This window comes from Pungitius pungitius, chromosome 1 (assembly GCF_949316345.1).
Source record: "Pungitius pungitius chromosome 1, fPunPun2.1, whole genome shotgun sequence".
Taxonomy (NCBI): domain Eukaryota; kingdom Metazoa; phylum Chordata; class Actinopteri; order Perciformes; family Gasterosteidae; genus Pungitius; species Pungitius pungitius.
In genome coordinates this window covers 35,487,554-35,509,393 of record NC_084900.1, presented here as the reverse complement: position 1 = coordinate 35,509,393, position 21,840 = coordinate 35,487,554, and the positions used below count along the sequence as shown (strand labels likewise).

The following is a 21,840-nucleotide window of genomic DNA, read 5'->3' as shown; positions in this document are numbered from 1 at the left end:
CCTCAGATGGGAGGGACACGTTAAAATAAAGTGTGTAATATTGACAGCTAAATGATGAGGTTGTCACGGGTCCACCGTGACGCCAGCTCTGCTACCCTGTTTTTTCTGTGTGTGTGTTACGTTTGGGCGTGGCTGCATTTAGCTACCATCTGGACTCCTCACCTGTCGACCATTAGACCCTTGTCAATGCCAGATGAAAAACTCTGGCTTCCAGTGCTCATGGCCAGATTTCTTCACCAGAGTGGTAGATATATTCTCAGCCCCTTTTTGAGTGCAAGGATCAGTTTAACCAGGGCTCTCAAGTGTCACGCATTGAGCGTGACAGTCACTCATTCTCACTCATTCTCCCCCCCCCCGTCGACCATATCGTAACGCATCATCAGCATTACCTCTGCTGCTCACATTGCCTAGCAAACTGCTGAGCTCTGTCCTGAATGAATTACATTTTCGTCAGCCCGCACTGCATGCTGGGCCGCAAAGGATAGATCCAATGTGTCCTCCAAATCGGCTACTAGAGGTCTGCATAACTCTACAGGTCCTTAAGGATGCAGCCTAGTGACTTTGAGACACAGCTACAGTCTCTTCTCTGTGATGTCTTACCACAGCCATAGCTTCCAGTAGCTCAAGAGAGGGTACCAATTGGTCAGCATTTGGACTTATCTGACCCAAATGCCTTCCTTGTATCTTGATAAGGTTTGTGGATTCAGATGTGTTCCTTCCATTCTCACATGATCTTGTGACAAGGTTATAGCCAGCCTTTTGGTTAAGAATTAACTTGACCATTCATATTTTTGGTATTGCTAAAATGTATTATTCTTCTTCATGTGGAGGCTAGCAACCTTTCATCACTAAATGAGCAAAGATTACTTGTTCTAGACAAGTCACTGAACACACAAAGATGAAACTAGTATTGATTATCTACCCAACTACCTGCAAGACTGCAAACCAGCTCATCCACCACAATGTTAGTGCAACAATTATGCATTACAGCTCATGATGAGGTTGACGTTTAGTTACAGTACTCCTGCAGGTCTTACTTGTGGGGAGAGTCCGTTACTGACAGGGCTGACGTGGTTGCCAGGTGCTGCAGAGCTCATAAAGGAGTCAGAGTAGCTTGAGAAGCTGTGACGGTTCGAGGCAAGACCGTAGGCAGCGCTGCTGTCAGTGCTTGACAGACCGCCCTGGTGCATGGTGGATGGAGGCAACGGCTGGGGACGGTGAACTGTACCACCGCCATCTGAAGGGAAAAACACAGAACAGCACATAGCTGAGCATGTAAAGATACACTAGTCAACACCTTCATTCCCAAGTCTCTGCACAGTATAAAAACACAGATCTATTCTCAACATGCTCAAGCGTATTAATAAGAATGGAGCTAAGCAAGCCAATTCCCCTGCTACAAGTCTGTGTGCCAAGTGCAAACTGGATATAACTATGAACAGCAACAGACGACAGCATCGTTTTGAGTTCAATTCCTGAAGCCTTTTTAGTTATCAACATGTGAAATAATTGCTGTTATTATTGCTCCAATGTACCAGTTTGCACTTGGGGCTAGAAAAAATGGATTCGCTCCCCTTAATTCCTAAGTCCATAACCAAATGAACAGAGATAAAGGTAAGAGGGTCATTCCTACTATGCAATTTCAGCAGGTTAACTTACAACAATAAAAAACATCATAATTTTCCATGATTTTAATATTTTATCTGAAAAGGGAAAAGACATTGATTATTGCTTATAAGCTCAGGACATGATGGCCTAATAATTTCGGTCAATTCTTTACACACATAATTATTCAATAATTATTTTCTGAGAGTAAAAATGTCCTTTATTCGTGTTCTTTTATTATATTACATGTAATTTAGCTGATGCTTTTATCCAAAGCGACTTACAGTACATTTTAACCCATGGCTGAACCTCCAACCTTGCAGCTTGCAGTGCATCACACTACTCCATGCGCCACCATCACCCCATTAAAATAGATATTGAATAGTATTTACAAAAAATGATTATTTTGAAAACATTGTTCTCTATGTACTTTACCCACATTTCTTTAATTTAATAATCATGAACAAACACAGAGGAGTAACAAGATGGACATCTCAGTGTTTCCCAGGACACCGAAAGACAGGTTTGGACCTAGCTTGGCTGTCAGATGGGAAATACTCCCCCTGGCTGAACAATATTGATCATGGTAAGTAAATACAATAGATACAATACATAGAGAATGAAAAAAGCATTATTTCAGTTTTCTTTTTTGTTTCAGGAAGTTTCTGTCGGATATGTATAAGCAGGTAGCTGTGAGAGGAAACCAGACCCGGCCATTTATAGATTCTCCCCCTCATTTTGGGGGGGCATGAAATTTAAAATACTAATAATATATAAACACAGGAGGATGGTGTTGTTAACTGTTTGATTGCCCATTGTTGAATGTGCCCATTTCTTTCACTCCTGGATTTTTGTCTTTTCCTTCTCCAACAAGGCCATTAGTTTATCAATTTCATTCTGCATCCTCCTTCGCCCGCATCTAACGTTCCTCCGTCCAAGAACATATTGCCTAAAACAGTTAGCATATCACATTTTGGTTATGTGAACAACCGCTCTAAAACATGTGTCCTACCACTAGCACTTATCTATACATGTATGTATTGTCACGCCCGGCTTTGCCGTGCTGGGTGTGCTCACTCCCTTCATGTAGAGCAGTGGTTCTCAACTGGTGGGTCGCGACCCGTTTTTAGTGGCTCGCCGGCCGTTGCATGAAAAAAAAAAACTTTTTGTAATGCAGCGGAGTGTCGGTTTTTTGCCGGCTCGTCCGTCCATGTTTTCAGTTGGCGCCGCAAAGACAACCGCTAGCACCCTGAGGGCTGATGACTAACCGCTAGTCGACACCGCTAGCACCCCCCCGTCGACACCGCTAGCACCCCCCCCGTTGACCGATCGATTTGGGTCGCGGCTTGTCATGGTGATGGTGGGTCCCAGAGCCAGACCAGTTGAGAACCACTGATGTGTAGAGAATATGTTTGGGCCGTTTCTCCCCTCCCAATCTGAAGGGGGAGCTGTGGCTTTCTGGTTCATCTGACAGCAGCTGATGGGCGGGACTGTTTAAGAAGATCTCCTGCAGGTGGTTCACTCTCTCTCGGCTCTTCTCGGTTCTGGGCTGTGCGGCGCTGCTCTGGCCTCCAGGATGGCAGCACCTTTTATTCTGTTTTGCTTTTTCTTGCCGGACACCTAGCATACACTTTGATCTGCACTACACTTTTGATGGTTTCTCATTTACTGACTAGATACATTTATTGATGAAAGTTATGATTTCGTCGTATGAAATGACGTTTAAATAAATTATATTTTGATTTAACTTAACAAACGTGTGGTCTCCCCTATGTCACTGCTACTGTGAGCCAGGTAGTCGTGACAGTATGTACTCTATGTGTGCAATTATGTATTAGAAACAGTGCATATTAATCATAATACATGGACAGACAGACACCTTTCCAACCTAACTGTCAACTATTTTCTAACCTTGAGGGCCCTTGCAGTGGGAAATCTGGAGTGGTGTCTGAACTTGATGAAAGAGTTTTTTCTCGTTTTCTCACCATCTTTCTTTGCTATCTCTTCTCTCTTTCACTGAAGTCTGACACTTCACTCTTTCTTCTTTTTTTTCTACTCTGTCCATTATCGACTGATCCTTCTTTTTTTAGGTATTGCTGCCTTCTTCCAGGTTCTGCATCCCGATGTGCCCTGTAGCGCTGCTGCTTTTCTGCAGCAGACAGGGGCGCAATTCCCCTGACAAATACAATCATGCCATTTTAAATATTTAAATAAATAATGCTAAATAACAACACATGCAGAACACACTATTAATCTATCTTCATGTCCACCCTGTTACTGTGCAAAACAGTAATAGAAGTGACATTTTATGCTAAAGTTAGCCATTACTCCTTATGAGATAACAAAGTAGTTAGCACCTCTGACAACAGAGGAAGATTTTTAGTGTATTAACTAACCTTAATTTAAAAATTACAAAAAATGATTGGTTTCCACTAAACATGAGCATAACAGGGTGGACATGTTATGTTCTGCCACTTGATTCAAGCATTCTTAAACATTCATTAAAAGGTTTATTAAAGAGTGATACTTACTCTGCTTCTAGATTATTTTCCCGCCAAAAATGTGTGCTTCTTCCTTTGTCACATGACGTGAGGTAATGTCAGGGGGTGTGTGCAGAGATTTGCATCAGTAACAAAAAATAACACTTGATGGGGAATATTATAAATATTGCTATACAACGATTAGGAAAAATTTAGATTTTCTAAAAAATCTGTTACTTCTGTATCTTGTCCAAATGTGATCGGGGACATGACATTTTAGCCTACTTGTAATGAAATTAAGGTAATTCTTTTTAATTACATTATTCTTTCGTACATGTCCTTTTGTTTTAAGGTAGAGGGGGGTTAACTATGTCAGACAATCTTTTAGAAAGAATTATAAGCACATCTTGACACAAAATATACCATATTATATAGTGGGGACTCAAATGGCACTGAACAGTAGGAATGACCCAAGAATAAGCCCTTAGTTAAAGCATCAGTGATATGTATTTGGACCTAAAGAGGGAGACCAAAAACAAGCTGGTTTTCACAAACTCTTGAGGAAAATAGAAATAAAATCTTAAGTGTAAAATTGTGTGTTTTAGAAGTTCATCTGTAACCGCACAAGGATTCTTTCTGACAGCATCAGTAATCATCATACAAAATCTCATGAACCCTCAGTGCAACATATTTCAGGCATGCAGTCGTTTATATAATTTCTTTGGCAGTTGTCGGTTTGACATTTTGTGCGGGCAAGTTGCTCACTTGTCCTCCAACTTAAGATGGAAACAACATTCTCAACCCAAACACATGTCCGACAATCAGAGAATAACAGTTATTTCAGATGCATGCATTTCTGTTTGGTTTATCTGTTGGTTTTATGTTGTTTGTTACTAACCCATTAAATAACTAATAATGGATGTATTCCTACCTTGGGACAAAGTGTTGGATGGGTAGCTGGACTCTGGCAGCTGGTATGTAGGAAGTGTTGGCATCCCTGTGGGAGGGAATCCACCTGGCAGCAGATGGTTGAATGCCGCAAGCTGATTGGCTCCTGCTTGTTTTCGCCACCTGGCCCTTCGATTGCTGAACCAAACCTGGAAAGAAAAGAGAAAAACTAAATACATTTATTTTAATAGTCATTACTTTTTATCTCAAACTCAAAGATGTGGGATTAGCTGTTTGATTTAAATGACAGTTGTCTTAAAAGCTAGGGCTACATTCACAATAACAGGTTTTCCTTTATAACTGGGCTTGTAAAATTAAATTATCTCAGTCCACAGAAATTTCAGCTTTGTTTTCGAGAAGATTTCCACCCGGACTAGCAAGTTTCAAAACATGACTTTTCACGTGCACTCGGCACGGAGTGTGAAGAGGAAATAGATTCTTTCTTAGTTACACCAAATACAACCACGTTTTATAGTACTCTTTAATAATAAAAGGGTGTGCTTGATACTTTTGTATAATCTTTACTCAAACAAAATCTGTGGATGTTTTATATTTCAAACTTAGTTACATGACCGCATGTCTTGCTCAATCTCTCTCACAAAGTTTACTAGATTATGGGTCAATTAAATAAATCATCTGTGCATCTTTGTTTCATTGTAGTAGCTCCTCTGGGTGGCTGTAAATCCCTGTCGTACACTTTTTCTCCATTTACTGTATCTGTGAACCTCACAATAGTTGTCCGGGAAAAAAAAGGCATTTATTTGAAACGAAAAATTCAGAGTGTCAGGGCAATTTAAATGCAGAACGGCTGCTATCTTGACAACAAGCTCAGAAATGATATTATATTGCATGTCATTTAGCTGATGCTTTTACTCAAGAGACTTACAATAAGTGCATTTCAACCATACGGATACAAACTCAAAGGAACGACAACGTGCAATTTAGTTAAATAAGCTAATTTACAACTTGCTATAAATAAAAGCCATTATAAGTACAATTTAAATGCTACAAATTGTTAGTGTTTTTACTCAAAGTATATTCTGAAGAGGGGTGTCTTTAGTTTGCAGCGGAAGATGTAAAAGCTCTCTACGGTCCTGATGTCATCAGAGAGCTTGTTCCACCATTTCGGAGCAAGGACAGTAAAGAGTCGTGATCTCGTCGAGTGTTTTGCTCTCAGTGAAGGAAGAACAAGCAGTTTGGCAGATGTAAAGCGGAGTGTTCAGGTTGGAATGTAGGGTTGGACCATGTCCTTGATGTAGACTGGACCCGATCCATTTACAGCATGGTACTTGAGCACCAATGAGTCGATTGGTAAATCAAGGCTAATGCTTTTTTTTCTTTGAGGGTGAAGAAAAATCCGGTAGAGGAAGACAGATTCGGCACATGAAATGAAATGACAAAGGGGTGTGTATTGCCAAAAGCCAAACTGTCGTCTTTTGCAATTCAGCAGGGCCCTAATTTCCAAGTTCTTAATTTAAGCCAACATATAGAGAAGCTCAGGGCAGGTATAAGCATGTTGCTCTGCAGAAAAAACTGATCTATATCTGTCTTTTTCTCACACACCGCATGTTCTACATTATTATACACAGATAACTGCATTTTCATTCTCACTTATGTGCAAACACAAGCCACACCCAGAGACATACTCAAACACACACATGCACACATCCATCCAGATCAGTTGAAGGAATTTATGTATTGCCTGAAGCTTTCCAGCCGTCCATTTTCTTTAGGAATCCTCGTTTTCATTTGGAGCAAATGGAAACATGCCTTTCAAGTGGAGAAGATCTTTTGGATTCCTATTACTGTTGAGCAGACTCAAATAATTACAACAGGTGTTGTACCCCTGAGGTACTACTGCAAGAGAAGCAAAAGAAGTTGAGTCTGACACATCCCCTCAACAATCCAAAATCACCACTGCGAAAAGAAACAATGTTCCCTCTCCCCACTTCCTTTATAACGTTGGTTCTAGTAGTGCAGAAACACTAATTGGATTGATTGATTTGTCAAATCAACAAAACAATCACCAATCATTTTTGTAATAATTGATTTACTATTGAATACATAGAAAATTCTTTGGTTGATTTGCCCCTTTTCCAGTGTTAATTATAATTGGGACCAAATAATTATTTGTTATGGACTGAAATGGTGGTCATTTTTCATGATTTCATACAAGATTATAAATTAAAATACTATATTTTACAAATATGAAAGTTAATTCTAGTTTTGTGTAGGGCCCGGCGTAGGCCAGAGATCACTAACTAGTGGTCCGGATCTGGACCCAGAAGCTGTTCCATCCGGACCGGGACCAAAAGGTAAAAAAATATAGTGATTTAAACGTGATGTTTGATTGCGCAGCTTTGGTCGTCTTTACGGTAGTTGCACAGACCAATTGCATTCAAGTTAAACCATCCCACGTGATACTACTCGACCAATCAAGTCTTTGCATTCCAGGCAGGATGATTTAACCTGTTGAAACGTCATCATGAGGCGCAATGAGCTCCTCCCACGTGAGTAGGAGAACGCCCAGGTTTAAAATCTTGGCAGGAAAAACTATATCTTAATTCTCCCACTTACCAAAATTATATATATATATATATATATATATTCCATTAAACTGTACAATTGTTGCTAGCAGGCTGTGTTTGTGCACCACTTGTGTTAGATCGCATAGTTAGACCTCTGTCTGTTGACTGCCGTCAACTCAGCACTCGAATTCAGCAGACACTTGAATGTTAGAGCACGTATATAATGACATTTACGGTATTAAACCAAAATAAAATCAATTTAATCAAATATTCTGCACCATGACTGAAGAATGTGTGTTCAGGACTGTGGTGGCGGGCGTGGTTTCAGCTCGGCTGCAGGTGTGGGAGAGAGGGGGAGCGGCTCAGGGAACAGTGCCAGGTGAGAGCGCTGTGCAATCAGATGGTAATTGACGCGTGTGTGTCCTCTCCTCCCTATTTAAACAGTGAGGCGAGCGAGCGAGGGGGAGTGTGTGTGTGCGTACGAGCGAGCGGAACGCCGGCACGTTAACAAACGGGGAAAATAAAAAACCCTTGTGAACTCTTCACCCTGGTGTCACGTCTCTTTGTCCGGAGCCAGCAACCCACACCGTACAAGGACCATTCTGACTACTCTAAAGCAAAATCTTCTATCGTAAAATTATTTCATTTTTCCTACAATAGTAGTCAGACAGGTCCTTAACACATGTACATTGGTCTTTGTTTGGACTTAATTGTCATTGAAAACATATTTTTGACATTGCAAAAATAGGACTTAGGAATAGGAATTCTCTCAATTTGAAGAGGAGTAGTCAGAGTGGTCATTAACACATGTCCATTGGTCTTTGTCTGGAATTATTGGGATAAATGTTTTTATAGCAGCTCAAATATGGAGAAATTATCTTTTTGAACTTGGCTTTTACTTTGGAGAAATCTCAATCTGTACAGTAAAATTATTTCATATTCACTTTTCTAGTAGTCAGAGAGGTTGTCTACACTCATACTTCTATAATTGTCTGTAACTTTCTATTTAAATAGCCTTTATTCCGGTTACATGTTCAAAACCGTAAATGTCAGCATATAATATATGCACTAAAATTCAAGCGTCTGCTGAGGTGACCGCAGTGGCTGACTGTTAATCTATATTTGTAGAGGGACAGGTGTATTGGTTAGTAGATGATTAGTTAATATCTGCTTTCCCTTTTTCTTTTATTTGCCACAGTGAGACACGATAGTGGTTAACTTCATCCCGTCACGCAGTTTATAAACATACACAATCCCTTGTTAAACAATGCAGTTAACATCAAAACCTAAAAAAATTATGACAGATGCTAATCTAACTGCCGCCCAGACATAGCCTTGTGGTACGTTCACACCGAACGTGTCGCCAGCGGTTTGAGGATTATAAACCACGGCACTTCTCCGTTGTGTCCGGCGAGAATACGCAATACATGCGGATTTATCACAAATGTACCCCGCGAGTCCGTTTAGAGCGTTTGCGTGTTCGGTGTGAACAGCATCAGTGTGCGTTAAGTGCATAGAGTTTGCTGTCTTTCCTCGAGTCTTAGTTTAACTCTGTGTCCGCCCCTGACCTCTGTTGATGAAGTCAACCCCTTGTCCTGTCCCACCTAAAAGCTTTTACCGACCCCCTTGTGGACCCCCTGCAGTTCACCGGGGGTTCCACCACCTCCATCATATTCTGGTACGCTTTGGCCACAGCCAAGAACGAGGGCAGTTTGCAGCGTGTCATGATCAGCTACAATCTGCCGTCCCTCCATAACAATGGTGGGCAAGCGAGATAGTAGCCGACCTCTCTCACACACTTTTGAGCCCCTTCCCTCTGGCAGCCGTTGGTCTCATGAACCAAGTCTGAGTACCCCATTAACCCATATACTCCATCCCCGGAACATTTTGCACAGTGGTTTCTCTCACCATGGAAACATATGGACATGCATATGTGTTTTAACGTACTTATCCACTTATCAGGATATGTTTATATTGTTTTAATTTTTTCTTCTTTTTTAAAAAAATATTTTCTTTTTTTTTTCACCAATCATCGAGACAAATTGCTCAATGTGTAACATATGTTGCAATAAATGGCTTCTGATTCTGAAACACGGCATAGTAGTTGGATTCAAGTGTTCTTGATAATGCTCCTTCAACCGCCCGATAACCTATAGTTGAGTTGATGTAATAAGATAAGGTTCTGTCAAGGAAAGGTTTTGATAGTCCATATTGCTGTTGTAGATTAAAGCTCCTGTGAGACAGCTCCGACCCTTTCAGTGAGCTGCTGTGTATTTTTCATGAGTGGTGGTCTTGAAAGTGGTGGGAAACACAGATTCCAGCCAAGATGTTAGGGAGTGAGACATGAATGAGGAATGCAGCCCCCACCCAGAGTTGAACACCTAACAGCTGCTGATAGAGCTCCACAGTATTTTCTCCAATGCTACTGGGACACTGGGAAGCTGTCTAAACCGAAACCAAAGCCAGGTTCTCTAGCTGAGACGTGAACAGCTGATGGAGTCTCTGGCATTCTACTGTGTGGATGTGTGTAAGGCAGTTGAACTACATTACATTTACATTGAGCTGATGCTTTTATGCAAAGTGATTTACAATAATTGCATTCAATCAAGAGGGTACAGAACCAGAACAACGAGAACTAAGTACACGTTTTTTGAGAAAGCCATACCACATACAAACACAACATACTACTTGTGTCTTTGGGGGTTTGAATCCACCATTTAGGAGCTCTCTGGGAGACTGTGGGTGAGCGCGGTCGTCCTTCTCCAATCAAAGGGTTGTCAGTTCGATCCCCGGCTAACCTGCATGTCGATGTGTCCTTGGGCAAGACACTTTAGCTCTAGCTGTGACTACAGTGTGTGAATGTTAGTTACTGATGGGCAGGTGCCACTGTGTATGGTAGGTCCTGTCATTAGTGTATGAATGGGTGAATGATGACATGAAGTGTTAAAGCGCTTCGAGTGCTTGGAAGACTAGAAAAGTGCTATACAGTCAAGTACAATCCATGTAATCTATGTCATTTCAAGAATATTCTAAACTGAGACCCAAATAATCCAGTTGAATGAAGCCCCCAAGTCTAAATGCACTCTCACACAGGGTAAACAAGTATAACAATAAACACCTTGTATGAAAATCAAATCATTACAATCACGCAGGTAACCGAACAATAAGAAATGTGTTGTGTGCCTGTTTATCAGAAAAGAAAGATACTTTTTCAAGTCAGCAGAGCAAATCCAACACAGTTAACTCTTCAACACTTAATGTCATCATTCATCCATTCACACTCTGATGAGAGGAGCTACCATACACAGAGACACCTGCCCATCAGTAACAACAACATTCACACACTATAGTCACAGCTAGGGGTGAAGTGTTGGGTTAAGTGTCTAGCCCAAACATGGATTCATTGAGACGGGAATTGAACTGTCGAAGAACGTGGTCTCCACTCACCCACATTTACCAACCAATAGTTAAAAAATAGTTCAATTTTAGCAATGATATACAACACACTCTCCTCCACGTTGCATCCACTTTACACACATTGTGGAATGGCACCTTCTTATTGTCCATGCAGTCCAAGTAGAAAGTTTAATTCTATCTTATAAATTGCTGATGTATGTTATATTACCTGAACTCTGGCCTCCGTGAGTTTGGTCCTCTGGGCCAGCTCCTCCCTGGTATAGATGTCGGGGTAGTGAGTTCTTTCAAAAGCCTTCTCCAGCTCCTCCAACTGCTCTGCTGTGAATGTGGTTCGACTCCGGCGTTGCTTCCGCTTCAGGGGGAGGTCGGGCTCTGACTCCACGTCCGACACTTCATCGACCCGACTCCCTTGATAAACATATTGAGAGGACATTCCATGTCACTCATCGCAGGCTGTTTCTAAAAGTACATGAGTATAAAGAATGGGATTCCTGTCTCAAAAAAGCTACTTGGATGCAAACTATCATCTTCTGTTTGAAAGTCTGCATTTTGAAAAGAGGCCCCAGTATTACAACATCACACTACTTCACATGAAGGTGATTTAATTATTATCGGTGTAAAACTGTCATTTTACAAATTTGCAGGTCTCTCACAGACTTTGCGCTATTCAGCTCACTACTCGCTGCAGCTGTTCGCTGTGGCCTCTTATTGGTTTGTGAATATTTTGCTGGCTTTTCTTGTTAAAGATCCATTACTACAACCACTTATCCTAATTAGGGTTGCTTGATTTAATTGAAGGAAGGGCAGGTTGACAAGTTGTTAGAAAGTATTTTTCAGTGTATGGCAGGCTTGCACAACTAAATATATCAATGAAATTGAGGCAATGAATTGTGAAAAGCCTAAGATTTTGTTTCTGAAACAAAAAAACTATAAATGTTTTTCTTCGGTAAGCTCGCCGGGTAACATCTTTCCGTGGACTGTCCATCAGTTTTTTTCCGTCTTTCATTTCGTCCACTTTTTTTCTCCGACCTCTTGTAAGGCACTGTACATTACCACAGTAAGTAAGGTACAACTTTCCTCCAAATGCAGAGAAAGGCAGGCAGAAGGATAAGGGACAAGAGATGCTTCTCTTTGAGGTTATTTATACAACAATACGATTTTCGACAGTACAATTCTATATCAAAACCTGCATATTTCAGCATCCCCCAGGGCATGGTGCTGAGAGTTACAGTGGACTGAGGGGGGGTAATCTCTCCCAACCACCTTGGTGTTGAGTATAGCACCATTCTTCGAATATGGGCTTCAGGGCAGCCCAGACAAACACACTGCTAGGTTGAAAATAGTCCCAAAATATATTTTGTGCAGCTGATTTCACACACACAAAGTGTCAATGGTACTGTTCAGAAAAAGCCTTGGAGGATTATCTGACACATGCAGGTATCCATTTTAAATGAGACTGCCTACTGCTAACTCGGACTAGAGAGCCGTTATAATGATACATAGAGGTCCTATTTGCGTAACAAAGTTACTTAGTCATTTCATTTTGATTTTGTAGAGAGGCAGTTACAGATACAAATACATTTGATGTTACATTGTGATGTGAGAATCAAAAGAAAGTAGTCACATTTTTGGTTGTCGATACAACACAGTGGTCTTAGTGGTCCAACGACAAAAAGTGATGCCCGTAATAAACAAAAAACATTTTAAGACAAAAATCCCCAAATGCCACCCCCAAAAAAAATCTATTTGAAAAGGCATGCAATCATTGCTTTTATTAAAAAATGAATAAAGTTAAAAAGATATTGGGCCTTTTGATTTGATGCATTTTAAAATGAGACATCTGACGGACCGAAACCAAGATTTTAGACACATTTTTAACAGTCGATGAACCCAATGAACTTGGAAGGCTCCTGTTTTCGCAGCCAGGCTCAAGGTGTTGATGAATAAGGTGTTTCAAATCAGTTCGAACAGTGAGGAGGTCTTCAGTGAAGCAGAGGTTTACAAATGTGCAGCTTGGTGTGTACTGTATATGATGTAAATGTGTTCATCAAAAAAAAATATTTTTGTGGTTTTGGGTATTGACTGTAAAGAGTGGATGGCAGAAATGGACATTTTCTCCCCTTTTATGTATTTGTTTGTATGCTTGCCTTCATTGTGTGAAGAAGTTGGTCATGTGCTGGTGCAGTAGGAAAGAAAAGGCCCATCAAAGTAGCTTAGGCAACTACGGGTTGGCTCTGTGGTTTAATTAAACAAGGAATTATGGGATTAGTGCAAGGCTCCCGTTACAGGCCACTGGAAGAGTCTCAGGGAGAATATCTTTTTGTATCCCCCCCCTTAGCTGCCCCCCTTGAAAGCTCCTGCTAGAGAATTCTCAACGGATTACATGTGGCCGCAGGACATGCTGCAGCATTAATTAAATCAATTCTTTCTCAATTTACTCCCTGCATTTGTTTTCCTTAAAACTAAGGTAAAAAACATACACAACAACATATATCCATTTACAGTGTGTCTTGTTTTCAGCTGGTAGGTTGGCGTAGAGATGTGTGTGTGTGTGTGTGTGTGGGGGGGTTGCTGCAAAGCAATTTGGCACTAACTCAGCATGACAACACTTGAGGCCGCTGCAGAGGCCTAGATCACTTTCCAAAAGGCACCTCTGTCCTCGGGGGGCTGCTGTGACAGGATGGACTCTATTTGTTTTCCCTCCATATGCTGCTGGATGGAGGCGGGAGAGAGCGAGGGATGTAAGAGGAAATGGGGCTTCTTCGTCTCACTGTTTTTCCTCACTGGCTGTTCCTCTCAGCCCAACTATTTAACATCCGAATGAGAAAAGCGGCCCTAAGGCTTGTTGTGACATGTTTACCTGTTTCTTTCTTCTTTTGAATCACGCTTCTGACAAACAAGTCGTTTTTTTTCTTACCAGACCTTTAGGGGCAAATTGTGTGTACAGCCAACAAAAGTCTAGGAATTTAGGGCTCTGATTTGTGCTTTTGTCCTAGCATTGTTTGCAAAGTCTACAAAACGTGGGATGATTTTGGAAGTTTTATATAATTTTAAAAAACATATTTTGTATTATTTAAATGTATACTAGTAGCAATAAGTTATAGATTGTGTGACATTTTTTGGCAATAATTGCATTCAAATCATATGCATTTTGCCTTTACATTTGTCTTGCTAGAGACAAAACAGGGTAAAGTGAGAGCAGATTGGTAAGCAGGCTGAGAACAAAGCTCACAATAATTGTTGTCCGGGTAGCTGCGCTAACAACCTCAGAAGCATTGGTGGATGCTTGCAGCAGCTTCACGATCAGTTTGGATAGCAGCACAATGAGGAGAGCCAGAATGGAGGAGAATAAAGTTTGACAGGCCGCTGGATCAGGAGGGTCAGTTCCTCTCTCCAGCTGATAATGGAAAGCAGAGATTATGGTAATGAGACAGACGCCCAAAGCCGATAGAGGGGCTAAACCTGGACTTTATCTTTGTCTCCACCAGATCCCTCGATTGGCATGCTATGTCTTATCGGGAGAATGGGAACATAGTTCACACACACACACTCCCAGGGTTTGCAATTATACTGCAGTATTTATAACAAGAATACAATTAGTAGAGAAAGATATCTATGCTTTTACTTCCATCGGATCATTTCCATCATGTGCAGCAAATACACACACAGGCACATATTTATTTACTGACATAATTCATATACCTAACCATCACAATTATATGTCTAACAGCAACACCCTAACACAAATCCAAATTATAAACTGAACCTTAAAACCAGGTCTGAAGCTGAGGCCTTTGAAGACTAAAATACACTGAATTTTGAAAAAAGAGGAGGTTAAAACTCACTTAGATATATAACATCCCCTGAATAAAATCGAATTAAACGATTGTGGTCCAGTACCATCCAAAGCCAGTCATTTATTGTTGTAAAATGATACATTCTTATGCTTGTATTAATTAACGTGAATAATGCTAGCTGTAATTCCATGTTCTAACGAGAGGAATCGATCACAAAATGAATATGTTTTCTCAGAATATGTACATTGTCCATCACAACCCGAGCATCTCCAAATTCAGTCCGAAATCGAGCCAGAACCAACTTCTAACAGAGTATTGTGTAGTCACCACAAACAAATAGATTATTGCTTCACATCGTTCAAAAAATTAGAGTCTTGGCTACAATCTCAATTTATCTTTTTGAAAATGCTTACTTCTAAAAACTCTATTTGTTATGCAGATTAGTCCAGATCATCTGCGTTAACCACTAAAACACAGCACCGAATTGTGTTTTAAAATAATGAAAGAATTCTAATATTACTATCCTTTTCTCCTTTTTACCATGAAATCCATCCCCATGAGCCACTAGGTTTTGACAACTCGTATGTGAAAGTGACCGGCGGTCTTTGATGTGTTTGGGGGGGGCATACAACGTTGTTTGGATGATGTGTTGGACACGAACGCTTTGTTTCTCAAGCTGCTCAGTAGACACAGGAACAAGTCCTGTGCTGACTGACTGTCCCCCACTTGGACCAAGACACTGGGACAATGACTGAAGGAGCTCTGGAGAGCTGCATGAAACTAATTATGGGTCATTTTGAAAATCATATTAGTTCCAGTATAATTACACTCAGGATCTGCTTTCAGTTCAGCTCCATAGGCCCTGACCAGTTGAAGTGACTACATTGGCTCAACAACTGATGAATTTATTAGTGCAAAACCCTGCAAATTGCTGTGCTGGGTTTGTCTGTTGCTTTCTCCACTATCTGCTCCGCGATGGGGCAGCTTTTAACCCAGCTCCCTGCTCTCCTCATCACTCCCAAAACTAACAGCTTCTTTCTTCATGACAGACTGTCAAGTGAAGCCATTCATATTGCCCAGAATCACAGACTAGAGGATCACCAAAAAGAAACACCGGATTTTTATCTTCTAATCTTGGATGGTCTCGTTCTGTTTATACACTGTAGAGACAAACTTTTTTCAGAAATCAGATAATAAGAAGATGGCTCAGCTATATCTCTCTATGCTGATTACAAGTGTAGCCTCACTTAGCACAAAAAACGACTCTGGCCCAGATTGTAAATATATTAGAAACTAAGCCAATAACATTTTCAGTATATTCATCACAAAATGTTTTTTTACACTGTTTAGGTGTAGACAGAGGGTTCAAAAGAAATAACTCATGACAAAAAAAGGGAAATCAAGCAGGCGAAACACCAGGAAGCATAGGAAGTAACAACCATTGGCATAGCAGACGATGCCAGGGACCCACATGACACGTGTCTCATTTGGTCGGCGGCATCCTTCTGACACGTTGTTCAGCTCATCTGCCTGCATCCGCCTCCAGTTATTCATTCAAAGTCACTTGTCTTTACTTTCACACTTTAGAGGCTAACTAACATATTTCTGAGGAAATATCACTTTATATATATAAGTCAGTAACGTTGAGAATAAATACACAAAGGGCGAGTGTGGGTGAGTGGGGATACCCGGCTAACCTGCATGTCCATGTGTCATTGGGAGACACTTGACCCCAGCATTGCTCCTGTAGCTGTGACTGTTAATGATGGGCAGGTGCCACTGTGTGTGATAGCTCCTGTCATCAGTGTATGAATGGGTGAATGATGTCATGTAGTGTTAAAGCGCTTTGAGTGGTCAGAAGACAAGAAGAGTGCTGTACAAGTGCAGACCATTACAAATAAACCTAACTTGGTTGCTTTGCTGCTAACTTTACATTTTGTTTTGTTTCATGGAGGCAGGAGGAAGCAGCATCAAGCAGAAGGAGAATGACGTTACATCACATGTCATTTAGCTGACGCTTTTATCCAAAGCGACTTATAATAAGTGCATTTCAATGTGTGATGACATTCAGCCACTTTAACTTGGACATATTCTCTGATATCTTAAAGTCACAGAATGGTCCTTGCATGCAAGTTAAGAAATGCATTTGCTTCTGTAGTTTTCAATTACTGTATTGATTGATTTCCTCTGCCTTGAGATTGCATTACTTCTAGCTAAAATGGCTTAACCAATTTGAATTGAATTTAAAATGAAGGAAAATATTGTTCCCTCAGCCGTTATATATCATGCTCCAGAAGCATATCTTCTTGAACTAAAAAAGAAGAAGATGACCATCTCTATATTATTATCTGTACTATTATTTTAGGTTATAAGGCTTTTACCGTTAAGCTCAGCAGGTTGCTAGGCAACGGGAGCAGCGGAGAAAAAGCTGAAGACTCAAGCAGTAAGCCAGATCGTCCCATTTCAGGTACTGCTTGAAGTCCAAAAGACAAGTGGAACCACAGTCACTTGTGTACCCAATGTTACCCAATGATAGCTTGAATTTGTGTAGCGCTATTTTTAGCCATCCGACACAAGGCGCTTAGAATTGAAACAGTTCACTTTTTTTGGTGGTTGAATCCTTCACTCGTCATTATGCTATAATTCTTCCCAACATTTAAACATACTTTGAAAAGACCACATGTAACGCAGCAAATAACCAGAGATGGTCCAAACTCTACAATCTACAATCACTGTCCCCTCGTGGGGAGGCGTGTGAATAGATGTTAACAGAGTGAAGTGGAGAAGTGGCGGCTCGTCTTGGCTGTGAAGGGTCTTTGGACAACTCTTTCTGGTCAGCTGCCTCAGTGACAAAGTGGGCTCACCTTAAACAACAGAGGCCCGGAGCCTCCCAGCCTCCTTTCAGGACCAATAGATGCAGCACCTCAGGGGGCTGCTGGCCATGAAAGAGCACGAGCAGCCCCGCTGCACTCTGCAGGACTCCAGTAAACACTTCCAGACTGAGTCACTAAAGCTGAGCAGCCAAGCAAAGTGCCGCCTGCACATAAGAGTTAAAGAGGTCAAATGGTGCAGAGGCATGACACGGAACGGAGGGATGGGGGAGGTTGTAGGAACATGAACCAGAAGTGGTTTTTGCGTTTAGGTGTACCAGTTTCCCTACTGGACCAAAATCAGTAGTGTTAAAATAAAAAGTAAATGTTAAGCTTGGAATGAAGGTAGTCATCGATCATGCTGTGGTCGTACACTTCTGCGTATCACAGTTTGCCTGCTATTTGAAATCACCCATTTAAGATCATTTATTTCACTTATTGAAAGGATATTTTAACTGGCATTTTTCACTAAATTCCCCAAAAAGTTGTATATGCACAACTAGCTCTCAGTTGCTCCTGAAATATTTCAGTCAATAAATGGGTATTTAGTAACAATAACAGTTTCCTTTCATTTCTGCTGCAGTGGCAAATTTTTGTTTCACTCTGAGATTCGTGTGCCTAGAACCAACAATGCAGGGCCTTGAAATGAAGGTCTGAACATTCAACTAATTGAGGCCAGAGCCAAGGTTTTAAAAATATATTCAAATAACACAAAAGAAAGTAAAGTCAAAATCTGCCAGTTGGCACCAGGAGCCGCTCCGTCAACAAAGGCCTCAATTCAAGCCCAAGTGAGAAAAACTGAGCTGAAGCCGAGACCGGCGCTGCCTCTGCACACTCATTCACACAGTCCAGTATTGTTCCTGCCTTTGTTACAATACATCGCCAACACAATGCTATTTAATCACAACAAATGCAGCAAAAGTGCACAGTGAGCAGCAGGAGTGGAGAATATGCAACATCTGCAGTTTTACATCGATGAGTAACATTTTTGCCAAAAGATGTAGGAAGTCTGCACACTGGCTGTGCTGAAGAAAAGGAATGGAGGAATCTTTCAGTTTGCTGTTTTACTATCAAAGAACACTTGGTGTCGGAGAGCCATAGGATGTGTTAGAGGCAAGCTGTGTGCTCTTAGTTTATGCTACATACAACTGGCACTGAACTCAATCCAGCCCACACAAAGATGCTGGCTTTATCGGGGCATTATGTCTTAGCAAACTGCTATTAATGCAAAGTCTTTATCTTCTTTCCTCCCCAGGCACTGGCATGCATGTGTCTTTATTTAGTAGATAAAAAATAGCCATAAACAAAAATTGCTGACTGTCAATATAAACACTGATAAAGATTAGAGCGGGGAGCAAATATAATAATAAGAGGCACTCTTAAGATATATCCGACACAGCTAAGCCCTCAGTGGACAGCTGCAGGCTTAAAGAAAGCAATTGCAGAAAGTTTTAAAGAGCAATAAAATAATCTTACTTTGGAAGAAAGTGGATTAACAATTTGAACAGTACAACAAAAAACCATTTGTGCTTGTTGACTGTGCTCACAGATTGTGATAAAAACGCTTTGAAATCGACCAGGACACAATAGTGAGAGATGGAGGGGTCGGTGAGCCGTTCACCTCGAGAGAGAAAAAGATTTCCTTCCACCGATTCCAACTTGTCGTGTTAATTTGGGCCAACGAAGCCCTGCCGGCCATCTTATCAGAGCAGTGTGTGTAATGCACTGGGCATTATGTCATGATAAACCAGTGTAAAAACAAAGAGGGCTCTTTAATTTCCTCGTGTTGTTTCAAATTATTCCCAAATGCTTTGTTTGTGTTTTTGTTTTTATTTGTTTGTGGTTAAAATTCATTTTCAATTTGTGTTAGTTTTTTTTGTGAGCACCAAACCAAAGACAATGTTCCATGGTAAAGACACGGGTCTTCAACTAAAATTTGACGAGGTCCAGTTTCCAAAATTTCTAGAAGCAAAGGTCCGGAAGATCATAATGTGACTACTTAGTGGGATTAAATAACCAAATCAAATGTATTCGGTACGATTTAACAACATTTATTGTCACGTAACAAAGAACTGAACGTATTTGTGTGACTGCAAATATAAATAATAGTGCTGTAAAATGATTCAAATATTGAATCATAATTAATGTCATTTATGTCATGGTAACTTAAAATGAATCAGAGTTAATCGCACATTTTTATCTATTCTAAATGTCCCTTTGTTTATTATTATTATTATTATTATTGTGTACATGTTTTTTCATTTTAATGCTCTATTAAACATGGAAAAGTGTCAAGAACAAAATGGAAAAACTACTCCTAAATCCATGATAATGTTTTTATTGCAGTCGATACTAATTGCAAATCATTAGTTCCTCTCTAATATCTAGTTATGCTACATTTCCTTCAAGTAGCAGATTTATTTAAATTTAATAAAAATCTACGTTTTATGAGACCATCTGAACACACCATTATTAAATTGTAATTTAATTTTGCCCGATACTAATTTTCTCAGAAAAGGGCCTGAATGCATTATAATATCGCCGAACGGAACCTCTGTTGGTTGGGGGGTGCGCCCCCCCCCCCCCCCCCCCTTGTATAATGGTTGGGGAAATGTTAGCATACCGTAAGGACAAAAAGTAAGTAATAATAATACATAGTTATTTAAAATGGCAGTGCTGGCTAAAATAATTTTCAAGTATTGCTTTTTTTTGATTTAGCAAAAATCAGAAAGGCCCTGTGTCAAAAGGATGCATCATCGTTACTTCCATGCTGGATTATTGCATTTCTTTGTTATCTGCTCCAAAAACAGCTTAAGACTCTCCTGTTGATCCAGAATGCTGCAGAATGGGTTCCGACAGGAGTTTCCTTATCTGAACGCTACCTGAGCGTTGTATGAACATAGTGACATTATTGGTGTTTTTATTAGTACTTTTGAATGTTTCAATGTCCTTTATTATTATAATAATGTCCATCTGCTCTACTTTCTCTGTCTGGCTTGGCTCGATGTGCAGATATGAAGACAACCAGGTGAAACCAAGGAAACTACTTGACTACTAACTACGCTTGTTCATGCAATAAAATGTTTGCTAGTGAAAAGCCAATACTTCAATACTTCAATACTTCATCAATACATGCGTCCAGCGAGGGCATGTTGACAAAGGGGAAACAAAACGTAGTTATTTAGTCCTGTAAAAAAGCAAAGCATTGATAAGAGTAGCTTGTAGTTGCCCTCGGCACTACTAGGCCGGTATGAGGCCCAAGGTTTTACTTCCAGTTAAACAGAAGAAAAAATATTAGTGAGTGGACTGCAGCAAAGCCTCCCAGCTCAGATGTACGTGTATTCAAAGCATTAGGAATGGCGATCAGCTTGGCAGCGCAGAGGAGAAGCTTTCCTTTCAGCGTTTTGCTGTTGTCTAGCTCAATCGTGTCACTTTGAGGGAGTCTATTCAAGGGTATTCATGCAACTGCCTTCAGGCCACAATAGCCGGCACTTTATAAACTGTCAGACTGCTTGCCACAAGCCTTTGGTTCATATTGTTTCCCTTTCTTTAATACACTTGGAGGAGTTCATCAACTCCTTAAATGGAAAATGCAGGCACAAAAAAACGCCTCCTTCTCCTTCTCCATTTTCATTTTTTCTTTTCTTCTTGTAAGCAACTGCTTCTGTATCAGTAGATCACACATGAATGCAGACATACTGGATAGTTTGTGTCCACACGCTGATGCCTGCACCAAACAATTATTAACTATAACTATATTTATATCAGAGAGACACAGAGGCCATATTGCCCCATTCCACTCTGCCACCCTGCATTTGGCCACAAATCAGTGGAACACCTCCCTGACACGGTGAAGAGCTGCCACACAGTTAAAAAAAAATCAGTACGACTATGGATTTTACTCCTTATTTATAATGGTGGCTTGGTGGGTTTTGTACTGTGAGTTTGCCGTAGTTTGTCTGAGAAAAATGGTACACAATATATCCCCAACATATCAGCATGCTATTTAGCGCATTGGTTTGGGCATCAAAGAATAGTTCAACTTTTGCACAATTTCTGGACTAAAATGCATGGAATCTTTTTTTACTTTTACTCCACTGGTTAAAGTTGGGTTTGGAGTATTTTCAAGCGGACTGTTTGTTGTCCAAAGGTTAACGGACTCTCTGACTTGACAGAGGACGGATAAAAAATGTAT

General features: G+C 40.6%; 1 protein-coding gene across 4 annotated transcripts in view; it reads right to left on the bottom strand.

Moving 5' to 3' along the window:
* The window catches only part of LOC119223712 (paired box protein Pax-7-like), a 48,657-nt gene that overhangs the window by 14,214 nt on the left and 12,603 nt on the right, over positions 1-21,840 (bottom strand). For all 4 annotated transcript variants that reach the window (XM_062566250.1, XM_062566248.1, XM_062566244.1 and 1 more), the window contains exons 5-7: positions 11,187-11,386; positions 5,017-5,182; positions 1,038-1,237 (exon numbers count right to left, since the gene is read on the bottom strand). In XM_062566250.1, the coding sequence (XP_062422234.1) occupies positions 1,038-1,237; positions 5,017-5,182; positions 11,187-11,386 (566 nt within the window). The remainder of the gene's footprint in view (positions 1-1,037; positions 1,238-5,016; positions 5,183-11,186; positions 11,387-21,840) is intronic.